Here is a 15,449-nt window from a genome sequence, read left to right as displayed (position 1 = left end):
GGAAGTGTGTAAAAATTTAACACCGATAATTAGTAATTATAACTTAGTCTGTCATAACATTGGTTTATAATGGTGAAAACAGAAAACAATCTGAATGTCCCACAATTAGCTGAGTAAATTAGCAGTCGTTAAAATTTATATTGTAGAAATGTTTATAGATGTGGAAATATGCCCATTCATAGAACTAGGTTATCAAGCATTATAAATAATATTCTTCCAGTTTTATAAAATAAAAATATCACATATGTACATAAAACTATGTGCAAACATACAGACCCAAATGTTGTCACCCTAAAAGTATAACTAAGTGGTAAAATGAGTGGATGTCACATTATTATATTTTTATTTGTGGGTTCTTTTTTTTTAATCATAATCTTATATTACTTCTATGAAATAGTTCTTTTTACGTAATTACATTATTTTATTTGGGATGTTTTCTAAGAACAGAGCCAAAAAAACCCTAGAAAAATCTATAATCAGGTACTATAGGCATATAAAAGTTTAAAGATGAATCACATGATTGAAAAGAAACAAAGAAGGTAATTTTATTCAAAAGAAATATAAATCATGAAAAACATTTTTCTAATATTCTATGACCAAAAAATTCATTTGGGTATAATGTTGCTACCCTCTCCTCCTCCCCCCCAAAATAGGTCTAGTTTTCTATAGTTCTACAAAGACTCAAGGACAAAATAGCTTTGTCCACAGCTCTGTTCACTTCCTAAACTAAACTTCCACAGGACAGCAGAGTGAGGGGCAACATTTATTCTCCTCACTTCCTCTCGCAACCTCTAACATTTTAAGCATTTTCTTGGGGGAAGCAATCATAAATGGTAGTTCATGTTAATTTATTATGACAATATCTTACGGCGCTTGGGTGACTCAGTCAGTTAAGCAACCAACTCCTGATATCAGCTCAGGTCATGATCTCACAATCATGAGATCAAGCCATGCATCAAGCTCCTCACTGAGCATGGAGTCTGCTTGGGATTCTCTCTCTTTCCCTCTCTCTCTGCCCCTCCCCCCTCAAAATAAATAAATAAACATTTAGAAAAAATAATAATATCTCACATGAGATCTTGATTCTCTGGGTAACAGTGAACACAAAGTTTGCCTATTGCGATTGTGAGCATCAAGATCCACAAATATAACCGACCAAGAACATCCCTGGAACAAGAGAGAAAAACACATTTCCTAAATCAAGAAAAAAGAACTTTTAGAATGCTGGACATTTTGACTGCAAGAAATTTCACAAAAATTCTAACATTTGTTGCATTTTAGAGTGACCTTACAGAAGATTTAATTTTCTTTCAATATTTTCAGTATTTCCCAAATTTTTTGCAATAAACATATCAATTTTATATAAAAATAAATATTATTTTTACATTTTCCATATTTCTCCTTAGTTTTCTTATAAATCAAAACATAGTGATTACAAGATAACTAATCAATTAAGGATATTTATTTTAATAAAGATAAAAATTGTTTAGCTAGCATTTTTGATAAGGAATAAAGCAAGAACTAATCAGAATTCATGAAATCTGAATTATACAGTCCTAAAAAGAACATTGATATGATCTAACTAAACAAAGTTAGATATAATCTATAATTAGAGACATAAAAAACTATTTGATTACAGTATAAAGGATAGGAGCATCTCTAATAATAATAATGCCACATAATGCTAGCTAATATTCATAATGTGAAGCACTGTTCTTCACATGGATTATCTCACTTAATCCCCAATATGTAGATATTATTATGCTCCTTTTAATGAAGAGGATGCTGACTCCTAGTTTAACAGAGGAAGGGTTCAAAAATCAGGTCTTTGACATAAAAGCTCATGTCTTAACATGAGTTACACAATTTCCCACATTAAAATGTAACTTTCAAGTAAGAACCAAAAACTTTAACAGAAAAAAAGGTAACCAAAAAATGGCAATTGGTTTAATAACCAAGTTAAAAATAAATTACTGGGGAGCTCGGGTGGTTCAGTCTGTTGAGCATCCGACTTCAGCTCAGGTCATGATCTCACAGTTCGTGAGCTCGAGCCCCACATGGGGCTCTGTGCTGACAGCTTGGAACCTGGAGCCTGCTTCAGATTCTGTGTCTCCCTCTCTCTCTCTGCCCCATCCCCACTCATGCTCTGTCTCTCTCTGTCTCAAAAATAAATAAAAACATCTAAAAAAATTAATTAATTAATTAAAAAATAAATAAAACATTAAAAAAATTTTTTTGAATTTACTATTAGCACTTTTCATATTCAAGAGAATCGTCATAAGCAAATATGGCTTTTTTTGTTTTATTGGGGAGCTAAATATTTTCATAATGATAATAGGGTCAATTTATCAAGAAGATGAAACAATACTAAATTTTTATGTACCAAAAAAACAGAGCATCCAAATAAATGATGAAAACTGATAGACCTGAAAGGAGAAATAGACAAATCCACAATTGTAAGTTAGAGAATTTAATAACAATCTCTTAGTAATTGATAGAACAAATAGAAATTCTGTGAAAAAACAGTAGATATTAAACAAAACATTCAACTATCTTGACCTAATAGACAGGACATTCTACCAAACAACAGCAAAATACCCATTTTTTCTCATGTGTCCATGGAACATTTACAAAGACAAATCACATTTTGTGACATAAAATTAAAAGACATAACAAAATACAAGGTGTGGACCTTATTTGTATCCTGATTAGCATGAATCTACTGGAAAAAAAAAAAAACACCAAGAAGCAAAGGAGGAAATTTAAAAAGGTATTAAATCAATAATGAGTGTTAAAAAAAGAAAATGCAGGGAATGAAATTGGTATACAGAGACTGCTTCCATAATAAGACAATACTCAGAAAAATACATGGGGAAAGGAAGAAGAGAACTCTATAACTTTCATGTTACTTTAATATTACCCTCTAAATCTCATCCGAATTTACACCAGCCTCAAAGATGTATTCACCCTGAAACTGAAATATTTCGAATCAATCACCTAGACGGGCTCAAAATCTAGTACTACTACACTCTACATCAAAATATCAGATTCACTATATGTATGTTTTTCCTGTTAACCTGTTCATACGTGAATATTATCTCTAAAAATAGAATAATTTTTCATTCATGGTATCATTTATTAAATCTCTCTTAACTCTGATAAATTAATAAATAAAAAATGAATGAGTAAAGCTGACTCTCAACCATGAGATTAATGCTAAACTGTCCTTTCTATGATTTTAAAGTCTCAGCTTCTCATCTCCACCCACAAAACTGAGCTCACAAAGTAGCTGCCATTGTCAGAGTAAGTACTCTCTCCTTTGAGGAAAATAAACAAGAGAAAACTTGATCTCTTCTCTCAAGTAACTGACCCAGGTGACATATTCCTAAATAAGATGAATATTAAGCAAAACAAAAAGACTGCACATGGCAGTCAGTACAAAACTATATACCAAATGATTGGCTTAGATGAAAGAATACTAATGACAATAAACTTAAGTCAACAGGAGAAAAACAATAGGGAACCTGGGACACTTAATGGAGAAGGTAAAGTAGGATATGAATTTTGGGGAAAAGGAAGCTAGTAGGGTGGTTAGAACAAAACAGAGAAATAAATGGGCATGTGATGTTGGGAATCTGTGAGTATAGAAAATAGGACTTACAGTTTAATCTTAGGCTGATAATTAATAAAGTTAGTTGTATGCCAAATCAGTCTGCCTTGAACTGAATTTTTAAAAGATACAGTCTAAGTAGGGCAATCTTTTTAAGTAATAAAGTGAAATGACAAATCTGGCAATTCCTGTCCCTCTTTGATTAATATAAAGAGGAAACTTCTATTTTATGGGCACAAATAAATGGCTTATTTATCTAATTTCAAAGTATTGGTTGAGGTCTCTTCCTCTGCCAGCCTCTAAGAAATATGCACAAAAGGAAAAATAATCTCATAATGTTACCATATTTAAACACTGAGATCAAGGGTTGGTTAACTATACTGTTTAGCTAACTTCTTAAAAAATATAACATGCTTTAGATATATAACCCAGATTTACAGGAGAATAAAATTCATCCAAGGCCATGGGCTGCTATTCCTATTCAGAAACAACTTTATAAAAAAGCCATCAAGGAGAACATACATATGGAATTAATTATCACCTACTTTAAATTATCAGACATGTTAATTTTAGGACCATAAACTTCAAAGGAAGCTACATATGTCTCCATTACTTTCAACACTTTTCATAATATGAGCAATCTCTCTAGTCATCACCTTTTAGATTCTGGCCTCAGTGCATCTGTCAGTATCTTGATTTCTCCAACTAAAGACACAAATCTGAAAGGATGTTTATTATGCATATGTCACTGCAAAATATCTGATTAGCTTTGGATATTTTATTTTCACCTTCCATTTTCTGAAATCATTACATCTCTGCCATAACATCCCAGCTTCAGCTGAAGAACATATTTTAAGACAGATAGTTCAAACTTTAATCCCCAAATTGAGTTTCTGCAATTGTGTCCTAGTAAATAATACACTAGAATTTTAGTCAACCTGACTACTGTCATGGGGACTTGAGCTTTAGTGGTAGGTAAGAGCTGTACTGAGACATGTTCTCAAGGCTCCATGACCACAACAAACATTTCTGGGATGGTACCAAGGGTGATATCTATGACCATAAGACACTGATGATCTCTTTAGTCTCAATTCAAAGTGAAATGATTTGAAGAATTGTCTGAGCCTTTCTTTTCCCCATTAATCACTTCTCTGAACCTGAGTTAATGGGCTTGCTGCCCTCATCTAGCATCAAAGAATTAAAGAGTGAAACTGGTCAATATATCTACTATACATGATATCTTTTCTATTCTTCTGAAAACAAAACCACACCACTCTAATCACACCACATCCTTCCCTAGTTCAGTATCAGACTGTCCTCTAGTTTTGTGGCAGATCCTGGCTAGTGGCATTCTTACAGAAAGGATATTTGCTGGTGGGCATTACCCCTCTGCACCATGGCTGTGGGTGGCATGGGTGTGTAAATAGCCAACGTTTTTAAAATATTTTTTAATTTAAAGTTTACTTATTTATTTTGAGAGACAGAAAGACAGAGTGAGAACAAGCAGAGGAGGCACAGAGAGAGAGAATCCCAAGCAGGGATTCAATTTCACAAACCAAGAGATCATGACCTGAGCCAAGATTGAGTTGGACACTTAACTGACTGAGCCACCCAGAAGCCCCCAACTTTTTTTTTAATGTTTATTTATTTATTTTGAGAGGGAAAGAGAAAGTACTAACAGGGAAGGGGCAGAGAGAGAGGGGGAGAAAGAATCCTAAGCAGGCTCCCCACTGTCAGCCCATGAGATCATGACCTGAGCCAAAATCAAGAGTCTGATGCTTAACCAACTGAACCACCCAGGTGCCAACTTTATATACTGACCCAACAGGAACCTCCATAGCCCCTCCCACAAGCCAGGCTTCTTTTCTCTACCGAAAATCCTACTCACATACTGTTGAAGGAAATTTCAAACTACAGGGAAAGATGAGCCTGAGTGTTAATTTTCAGGGTTTCGGAAGAGCAGAGCTGAGACTTAGACTCAGGAATCACAACACTGTTGCTAACAATCTCTATGACATTTCCTGAGTGTAAAGTATGATTTATTTAAATATTTCTAATAATTTTTCTACATATTGTCACTATATTTTTATGGAATATATATTGAAACTATGATGAAATATATAATTCTTATATTTAGGGTTATATGAGTTATGCTTCTAAATGTTACAAATTAGCCTTTATTTTAAACTGATCAGTAAATAAACTGGGCCATTTTATCATATTTTCTTCTTAGATATTCTTTCGCAAAGGAAAATAAGTTTTGAAAATAGTTTCAGAGTGAATATTTAAATAATGGTTTTTTTTCTTGAATAATAAAGCAAGTCTGATATCAAAAAAAAGAAAAGAAGTAGAAAGATGATAATCATAATGAAAGCTAAAAGCTTATTCCACCTAATAATTTCCCATCAAAATAAAAGTTAACATCCATGTTATCTCTTACACCAAAGTACACTAAGGGTTAAAGGCAGGGCTTTCACATTGTTTGATAAGTGGATACTTCCTTCAAAAGTTCAATAATTAAGAAGAAAATGGTGTGGTCAAAAGGTATAAACTCTCAGTTATGAAATAAATATGGGAATGTGATATACAGCACGGTGACTGTAATTAATAACACTGTATTGTATATTTGAGTATTACTAAGGGAATAGATCTTAAAAGTTCCCACCACAAGAAAAAAAATTGTAACTATGTGTGTTGATGGATGTTAAACTAGACTTTAATGTGGTGATCATTTTGTAACATGTACAAATATCTAATCCTTATGTCACACACCTGAAATTAATGTTTTATATTAATTCTCTCAATACAAAATTTAATTTAATTTAAAAAATTAAGAACTTTTTGACTCTTAAGTGCCTTAAGAGTTTTCCAAGAAAAAGCACAGCTGTCACTTCTACAGGTGGAAAGCACTCAAGATCCAAGGTTTCCTGTACTAATATCTGATATTCCAGATTCATTACCAAGTGTCTTTGGTTTAATTCCCTGGTTTGCCTCTCTGTTTCATAACCTGTGAAAAGCCATCTCAACTCTGATCACTCAGAGAGAAGGGCCCTTCCAACTCCAAAGATCAATAACTCTCTAAGTTGCCACCAACAGGAAAAGCATTTTTTGAAAGCTCTGAATTAAAGACACATGATCAGGTCTTCCAAAACACTGTATCAATGGTTGTTAGAAATAACTGAGAATATACATGTGACCTGAAATCCCTCAAGTCTTGAAGAGGTTTCTTAGGGTTTTCATTTGAATAAAAACATTTTTTTGTTATATTAGTTATTTTTCTAACCACTGACTTTTAATTAGATCACAGCTCTTTAAAGTACATGAAGCAATATTATAAGATCATTAAACACTAAAAAGATTGCATGCACTTTTAAATGTGTTACTCTTTAGCAGGTACCTCTCTAATTTAATTGGTGTAGTGGTGGGAATTTGTAAAACTAGGATTCTCTCTGATATTATCCAAAAAAATGGAAGATGGAGAGGGATTTTACTTGCAATAGGTAACGTCTATGTGGCCACAGGAATAAGATATTATTTGCCCATTTGAAATAATCAAGAAGTACTCAAGTCAGTGGACATTTGGTGCATGGCTCTGCTGTAAACATACATGAGCTAAACAAGGTCAAGAATGAACTCTGCTTAGAACAGTTATTCTCATCCTTGGCTGCACATTAGAATTCCTGGGCAGTACAGGAAAACCTCAAAACCAATGCTTCCCCCAGACCAATTCAGTCAGAATTTCTAGGCATAGAGCCCAGGCATCACCACTGTTTTTAAGATCCTCAAATAATTTCAATGTGCAGCCAAGATTGAGAAATTATGGCTGGGTAACAATACCAGCAGTATATTTATAACTCAAAATCAGAATGCATAAAAAAGTAATTCAGTGCTTTTAGAATTATGGCTAAGCAATCTATTAAAGCTTCCTGGGAAAAGCAGCCTGAAGGCAGAGCTCTGAAAGATGGGGTGTTAGAGATAGGGGTGTGGGTATCTAAGTAGGTGGAGGAGGTATACATAGTAGATACAGAAGTAACATATGCTACAACTCAGGTACATCAAAGGAGATGGCACAACTGCAAAAAAGAGCTGATCACTACTTCTTAACATCCAACCTAGACACACAACTCAGCCACTATTTGGTAGGCCATAGAGAACAGAAGAGCAAGACCTGCATCTTTCCAGACTTTAACACTACTGGTTTAGTCCATGACTCTTCTCAGTCCCCTTGAGATACTCTCTAGAGGTTTTTCAGTGCTTCTCTTCATTTCCTTTCTTTAGGATTACCAGTATTACCAGTAATTCATTAATAATAACAAGAGATTAACACTTATTGAGGGTTTAATCTTTGCCAAGCATTATGCTAATTAAGTTTTTTAATTGCATAAAAACCTTCTGAGTTAGGTCCTAGTATCATTATCTCTATCTTTTTAGATGAGGAAGATGAGACATAGATAAATAACTAGCCAAAGTTACAGAGCTCACAGGTGGGAGTACAGAGCACACAGTGATCCTGTTTTCTGACTCCGAAAACAATGTCATTCCTTTATGTCATACTGCTCTCCCAGTCCTTCCTTCCTATCTACCCCTATTTATCTACCTATCTCTCTATATATGTATTCTCTACATATTTATATTTACACACATAAATTCACATGTATATATATATTTATATACACACACTTTTCAATACACACACACACACACATAGATAGATAGATAGATAGATAGATAGATAGATAGATAGATAGATATAGTGGGATTTTCTTGAGTATGTTGACTCTTCCAGAGAGACAGAAATGTTGGTACAAGGCAAGGGATCCTACAGTGCCAGGGGAACCAAGAATCTCCAGGAGAGGCATAATATTAATACTCATGATTTTCAGTAGGCTCACACACTGCTAAGTACCCATGATCTCTGATCCCTCCATTTCTCCAGCCAGAAGTCTTGAGAGAGGAAGAAGAGTATGGGAGTGGGTGATTTAGAGTCACCTCTTGGGAACCCAGAATGGGGTGTTGCTCTCCTTTTCCCAATCCTTTCATGTCTGTGCTCATTCTTCATTCTTCATGGACTGGATATAATCAGAGTCCATCCTCCAGAGGAAATGGGAGTGAGAAGAAAAGAGACTGCATATATAGGAAGGGGCAGAAAGGCAGTTGTGCTACCATACTCCAACTTGCAACTTTCTTAAATTAAAGACTTGAGGTGAACAGTATTATAACTGCTATAACAAAAACCATGTCACATTTTGCAATAACTTCCTAAAATGTATGTTCACTGACTTAGCATTTTAATAGCTTAGGGTTAATTATAGTATCAATTGGAAACTTCCTTTACTCTCCCATCTTAGAAATCTACAAAAATTGTTAACGAAATTTAGTTTACTCCTTGACCCAGAAAAGCAACCTGTATTCCTACATATTATTTCCTTCCATTTGACAACTCAGTCCATGGTCACTTGATTAGGTGCAGAAACTAGTTAAACATCTTATGAAAATTTAAGATAACCCTCAGGGTTTCCTTTTTATCCCAAAGAAAATGATATATTGACATAAAATTACAGCCAGCTGAAGGTTAAGCTAGGATCAAAGTTTCCAATTCTTTGGTTGCACACATTACACAAACTCCCTTATCCATGATATATATTGATACACATTAAGTTGAAATTAACATGGGAACTGACATGGAAAACATATGATTTATAATGTCAAGAATATTTTAAAATGTGAAAACTGGGGGTGCCTGGCTGACTCAGTTGGTACAGTATCAGACTCTTGATCTCAGGGTCTTGAGTTCAAGCCCCATGCTGGACATAGAACTTACTTAAAAAAAGAAAGAGAAATAAAAATGTGAAAGCTCAACAAGAGATATGAGAGAAAACTTATTGAACAAAGAAAATGACAATTCTTTATCAAAAGATATTTTTAAATTAAGCAATGTTTTTTAGTTAGAAAATTAAAATTTAACTGGCAAATCAAATTCAAAGGAAAGGTTGTTCAACTATGAGCAACTACATAAATTCCAGACATTCTTTGATCATAAGGAATGACTGGGTAAATGAATGGCTACATTAATTAATCATACTACTCAACAAAATAATCAAAATTTATTGTTGATATTGCTGTTTTCGTTTTTTGTTTCTTTTTACCTGGTTGCCAAAGAGGTTGAATCCATTAATTGCTTCTAGAGCTGCTTTTGCTAAGCCAACAGAGCTAAAAGGAAAAAGGAAATACTGTATAATTCTGATGTATCTGGCTACAAAATAACCATTATCTAATGAATATTCACAAGCAAGTTTCTTTATTATCACTTATAACAACTTCCATGAGAAAAATAATGTCTAAGAGACTTTAATCTGACATTTCACTATTTTAATTTTTCTTTTTCATGGTTAGTGATCTTCTGGGAAAAATATTTCTAAGTTCACCTTGATCTAGACAAATGGTCATACTGTTGGTGGGAGTAGTTTTAATCCCAGTATCATTTATATTCACTAACTCAAGAAAAAAAGAAAGATGAACTTTAGAGGAAGGTGTATTATGATGACATGTACTCAGTAATAACCAGATTGGGCATCATTAGTTCAGATCAATTTAACAGAACTTTTCTGACATCAACTCTGAGCTTTAAAAAAGATCTTGCACGTCATACACTTACCAGAGTTTAATAGGAGTTTAATACAACCATTCAAATGCTCTTTGCTTAGGGTCCAATAAAATTGGCATTATTTTATGCTCAAAGAACAAATGATCACCACACCTCTCATTTCTTTGCTATACTCTTCTTTTTGTGTAAAATCTGTGCCCTTTTGGCCTCTCAAATGTCATATACAATAGTGCTAAAAAGTGGGAAGACCCCAATTTCATTAAATATGTGACACTGTCATCTTATAAATACCAACCTTTAAGTATTTTAGATCAAATACCTGGCTTATTTTACTTATTATAATTTCTTTCTTTTTTTTTTTTTACTTAAAGCAACTGCGTATGCCATTAATATCATTTAAAAGTCATGACCTGTCATCATTTAAATATTTCTTTAAAGCAGTGATTACAGTGCAGTAATCCCCAGAGCAGTGCAGTGTGGTCCCCAGAGCAGCAGCATTCCCTGGGAACTTGTTAGAAATGCCAGTTCTCACTCCTCTCTGGGAGTGGGACCCAACAGTGTTAAAAAGCCCTCTACATTCTTGAATATACTTTAAATTTGAGAAGCACTGTTTTAAGCTAATCATGTCATTGCCATCCATATTTTCTATGAGTTGTTTACATGAAATGTTCTCAAGTAAGATTACTACTTTTATTACCAGATAGGGAAATCTATTTTGAAAGAATAGAAAGAAGTGGGAAACTTATTTTGAAATATATGGATGGAAAGGTGGAGCAGACATAACTTTCCCTATTCCTTTCACTAAATATAACTAAAAACCTTGGACATTATGTAAGCAAACATAAAAAGGTTCAGAAAATGGGGGAAAAAGGCAGACTGGCTAAGAACCTCAGGATTTTAGGAACAACACTGTGGTAAACACCTTGAGTTTCCTTTTTGCCTCATATATAACAGACTTAACGAAGTCAACAACTAGGAAATGTCAGTAGGTACATTTAAAAAAGCCCCAACAAAAGCCTGCTCTCTCTAGCCAAAACACGAGGAACAGGGAAGCCCAATAAAACAGAAAACTTTAGACAATAACCATTCAGAAAAAAACCGTGGTCCTTATCTCCACCCAGTCCTATAAAGGCTGAATGGGAAACCTAGACATCTACACTCCAGAGTCTATAATGAGGAACCATACCCAATCACCAACCCTCTCAGCTGTGGTGATATCAGAGATGTCCAAGAAAGAAGCCAAGACTTTTTATTCCCAGTGGGTGGTAAGAAGTTTCCCCTCCTCATACTGTGAGGATCACATGGAGAGCCTAGATTTCCACTCCTACCCATCAGTAATGAAATGAACCTCCCTGTCCTGCTGGAATGTCATCATAGGAGGTCCAATGGAGAGTTAGGTCTTTCACTAATGCCCAGCTCTAAGGCTATACCCTTTCCCTATCATATAAATGGAGGCCTGTTGGGAATAAGTAATGAAGCATTCCTATCCTTTCCAACCAGGAAGGTATCAGTGGAAGCCAACTGGGGAGCGATACATCCCACCCAGATCCAGAAGGAATGAAGACTCTCTATCTTGGGTGTCAACAAAAAACCTGGCAATACATTCTAAACTGGCAATAATAGAGTGATGCTCCTGTCCCCTTCCCCTACCAGAATGGTGTCAATAAAATACAGCTAAAGTAAAAGGTTAAAAAAAGATTCAGAGTTTTATAATATAATACCCAGATGTCCATGCTTTAATAAAAAAAAAAATCACTCATCATATCTAAAAACAGAAAGATCTCAAACTGAATGAAAAAGATAATAAATGCTAATGGAAGAGATGTTAGAATTATGGGACAAAATTTTAAAACAGCCATGATAAAAATGCTTCATTGAGCAATTATGAATATGAGTAAAACAAATGACAAGATAGAAAGCCTCAGCTAAGAAACAGGAAGTCTCAGCAAACCTCTTAGAACTGAAAAATACAATAATCAGAGCAAAAGGCTTAATGGACAGGATTGATGGCAGAATGGAGAAGACAGAAGAAAAAACAACTAGATTAAAAGATAAAACAATAGAAATTATCCAGTCTTAACAAAAGACTCTAAAAAACAATGAAAAGAGCCTCAGGGATCTATGGGACTGTAACAAAAAAATCTAACATTCAAGTCACTGGACTCCCTGAAGGAGAGGAGAAAAAGGGCAGGGCTAAAAAAAGTACTTGAAATTATGGCAGAAAACTTCCTAATTAGCAAATGACAAAAGCTACAGATTCGAGCAGCTAACTCAAACAGAATAAAATAAAAATATCTATGCTAGGACACACCATAGTTTTGAAAACTAATACAAATTAAAAATCTTGAAAGGGGGCACGTGGCTGGCTCAGTCTGTGGAGCTTGCCATTCTTGATCTCAGGTTAGTGAGTCTGAGCTACATGTTGGGTGTGGAGATTACTTAAAAACAAAAAAAAAAATCTTTAAAAAAAAAAAAAGTCTTGAAAGAAGCCTGGGAAAACACCTTAACTATAGGAGGAAAACAACTGAATAGCAGTGACTTGTTTTTCAGAAACCATGAAGGCTAAAAGGATGCGGCACAAAAGTTTTTAAGCACGGAAAGAAAAGGACTGTCAACCCAGAATCTTATACCAGTAAATATATTATTTTGTCTGTCTGTCTGTCTATCTATCTATCTATCTAGGCAAGACATTCTCAGATAAAAGAAAAATAAGAGATCTGTCACCAGCAGATCTACTCTAAAACTGTGATTAAAATAAGTTCTCAAAACAGAAAGGAAATGACAGAAAGAGAGAGGGAAAGAAATCAACTATCTTGGAACAATCAAAAAGGAAAAGGGAAGATGGTAAGCAAAAATATGTGTAAATACAATAGGCTTTTCTTCTATGTGATGGTTACAGCAAAAGTTGTAAAATTGTGGTTCTAAATGTATGGGGAGGAAATGCTTAGGATATTTATATTATAAATGGGAGAGGGTAATATCACATAAAGGGAGGTAAGATTTCTGTATTTCCCTCCAACTGGTAAAACGATGATATCAATAAGTTGCATTGTTGTAAATGTAAATGTATCTGTATCTGTATATGTGTAATACCTACAACAAGCACCTAAAAGCTATATAAAAATATCCATTCAAATCTAATAGATATAAGTCAAAATGGAATTCTAAAAAATGTTCAAGAACTCACACGAAGGTAAGAAAAGAGAAATGAAAACAAGAGAAACACAAAACAAATAAAATAGAATGCCAGAATTAACTCCAAACATATCAGTAATTACATTAAATGTAAAAGGTTTAAATATGTCAATTAAAAGAAAGATTGGCAGTGTTTATTTAAAAACATGACCCAATTATATATTGTCTATTGGACACTCACTTCAAATATAACAATATAGGCAGATTGAAAGTAAAAGGATAAAAAAGAAATCTCATGCAAACATTACTTTACAACAAGAAAGAATGACTATATCAGACAAAGTAGATATCAGAGCAAAGAAAATTACTACAAAGAGGGATATAATATAATGATGAAAAAAATCAATTCACCAAGAAAATATAGCAATATTCAATGTACATGCAGCAAATAAAAGAGCTGCACAACATGTGAAGCAAAACTGATAGAACTAAAAGGATAAATAGACAAAATCACAATTATAGGTGGCGACTTTAACACTTCTTTTTCAACAATGAGTAAAACAACTAGATATAAAATCAGCGAGGATACAGAAGGACCATTATACAGCAGAATCCAGTCAATATTTTTATAACATTCTTGCTATGGGCTGAATTATGTTCCCCCCCAATACACATACATTAAAGCCTTAACCTCCAATGTTATATATTTGAATATGGAGCCTTTAGAAGGTAATCACATTTAGATTAGATCATGAAGGGTCACCCTAATGATGGCATTGGTATCCCTACAAGAAGAGATACCAGAGATAACCATCAGCAAACCAGAAAGAGAGTCTTCAACACAGAATCAAATTAGCTGGCACTTTGGTCTTGCCTTTGGACTTTCTAGTCTCTAGAACTATACAAAATAAATTTATATTATTTAAGCTATCCAGTCTATGGTATTTAATGATAGCCCAAGCTGACTAATAAAAATCTACATAACGAGAGTTGAGTATACCTTGTTTTTTTCAAGTGCCCACTAACATATACCAAGATAGACAATATCTTTGCCATAAATAAAACCTCAAAAATATAATGCTACTAAAATCACAATGTGTTCTCTGACTACAATGGCATCAAATTAGAATCAATAACACAAGGCAATAGGAAATCTCCCAACAATTGTAAACAAAACAATACCTGTCCATCAACACAATCTACATGGGTGAAAGAGAAAGTCTCAAGTGAAATTAAAAAAAAAAAAAATACTGAACATGACCAGCAAAGAAATTGAATCAGTTATCAAAAATCTCCCAACAAATAAAAGTCCTGGGCCAGATGGCTTCCCAGGGGAATTCTACCAGACATTTAAAGAAGAGTTACTACCTACTCCTCTCAAAGTGTTCGAAAAGTAGAAATGGGAGGAAAGCTTCCCAACTCATTCTAAGAAGCCAGCATTACCTTGATTCCAAAATCTGACAAAGACCCCACTAAAAAGGGGAATTACAGACCAATATCCCTGATGAACCTGGATGCAAAAATTCTCAACAAGATACTAGTAAATTGAATTTGAGAGTACATTAAGAGATGACTCACCATTATCAAGTGGGATTTATTCCTGGGCTGCAGGGCTGTTTCAATATTCACAAATCAATCAACATGATACACCACATTAGCAAAAGAAAGGATAAGAACTATAAGGTCCTTTCATTGGATGCAGAAAAAGCATTTGACAAAATACAGCATCCTTTTTGATTACAACCCTCAAGAAAGTAGGGGAAAAAAGAACATAACATTATAAAGGCCAGATATGAAAGGCCCACAGTTAATATCATCCTCAATGGGGGAAAACTGAGAGCTCTCCCCCTAGTCAGTAACACGAAGTGATGACCACTCTCACCACTGTTGTCCAACATAGTATTGGAAGTCCTACTCTGAGTAATCAGACAACAAAAAGAAATAAAAGGCATCCAAACTGGCAAAGAAGTCAAACTTTCACTTTTTGCAGATGACATGATACTCTACTTGGAATAACTGAAAGACACCACTAAAAATCTGCTAGCACTGATACGTGAATTCATCAAAGTCACAGGATATAAATCAATGAACAGAAATCAG

At 34.2% G+C, this 15,449-nt stretch overlaps 1 protein-coding gene across 7 annotated transcripts in view; it reads right to left on the bottom strand.

Moving 5' to 3' along the window:
* The window catches only part of PHKB (phosphorylase kinase regulatory subunit beta), a 259,181-nt gene that overhangs the window by 99,177 nt on the left and 144,555 nt on the right, over positions 1 to 15,449 (bottom strand). For all 7 annotated transcript variants that reach the window (XM_042920513.1, XM_042920506.1, XM_042920510.1 and 4 more), the window contains 2 exons: positions 9,757 to 9,820; positions 1,072 to 1,167 (listed from right to left, as the gene is read on the bottom strand). In XM_042920513.1, coding sequence (XP_042776447.1) covers positions 1,072 to 1,167; positions 9,757 to 9,820 — 160 coding nt within the window. The remainder of the gene's footprint in view (positions 1 to 1,071; positions 1,168 to 9,756; positions 9,821 to 15,449) is intronic.

Source organism: Panthera leo, chromosome E2 (assembly GCF_018350215.1).
Source record: "Panthera leo isolate Ple1 chromosome E2, P.leo_Ple1_pat1.1, whole genome shotgun sequence".
Lineage (NCBI taxonomy): Eukaryota > Metazoa > Chordata > Mammalia > Carnivora > Felidae > Panthera > Panthera leo.
The sequence above is the reverse complement of the archived record's forward strand: the minus strand, read 5'-3'. Positions and strand labels throughout refer to the sequence as shown.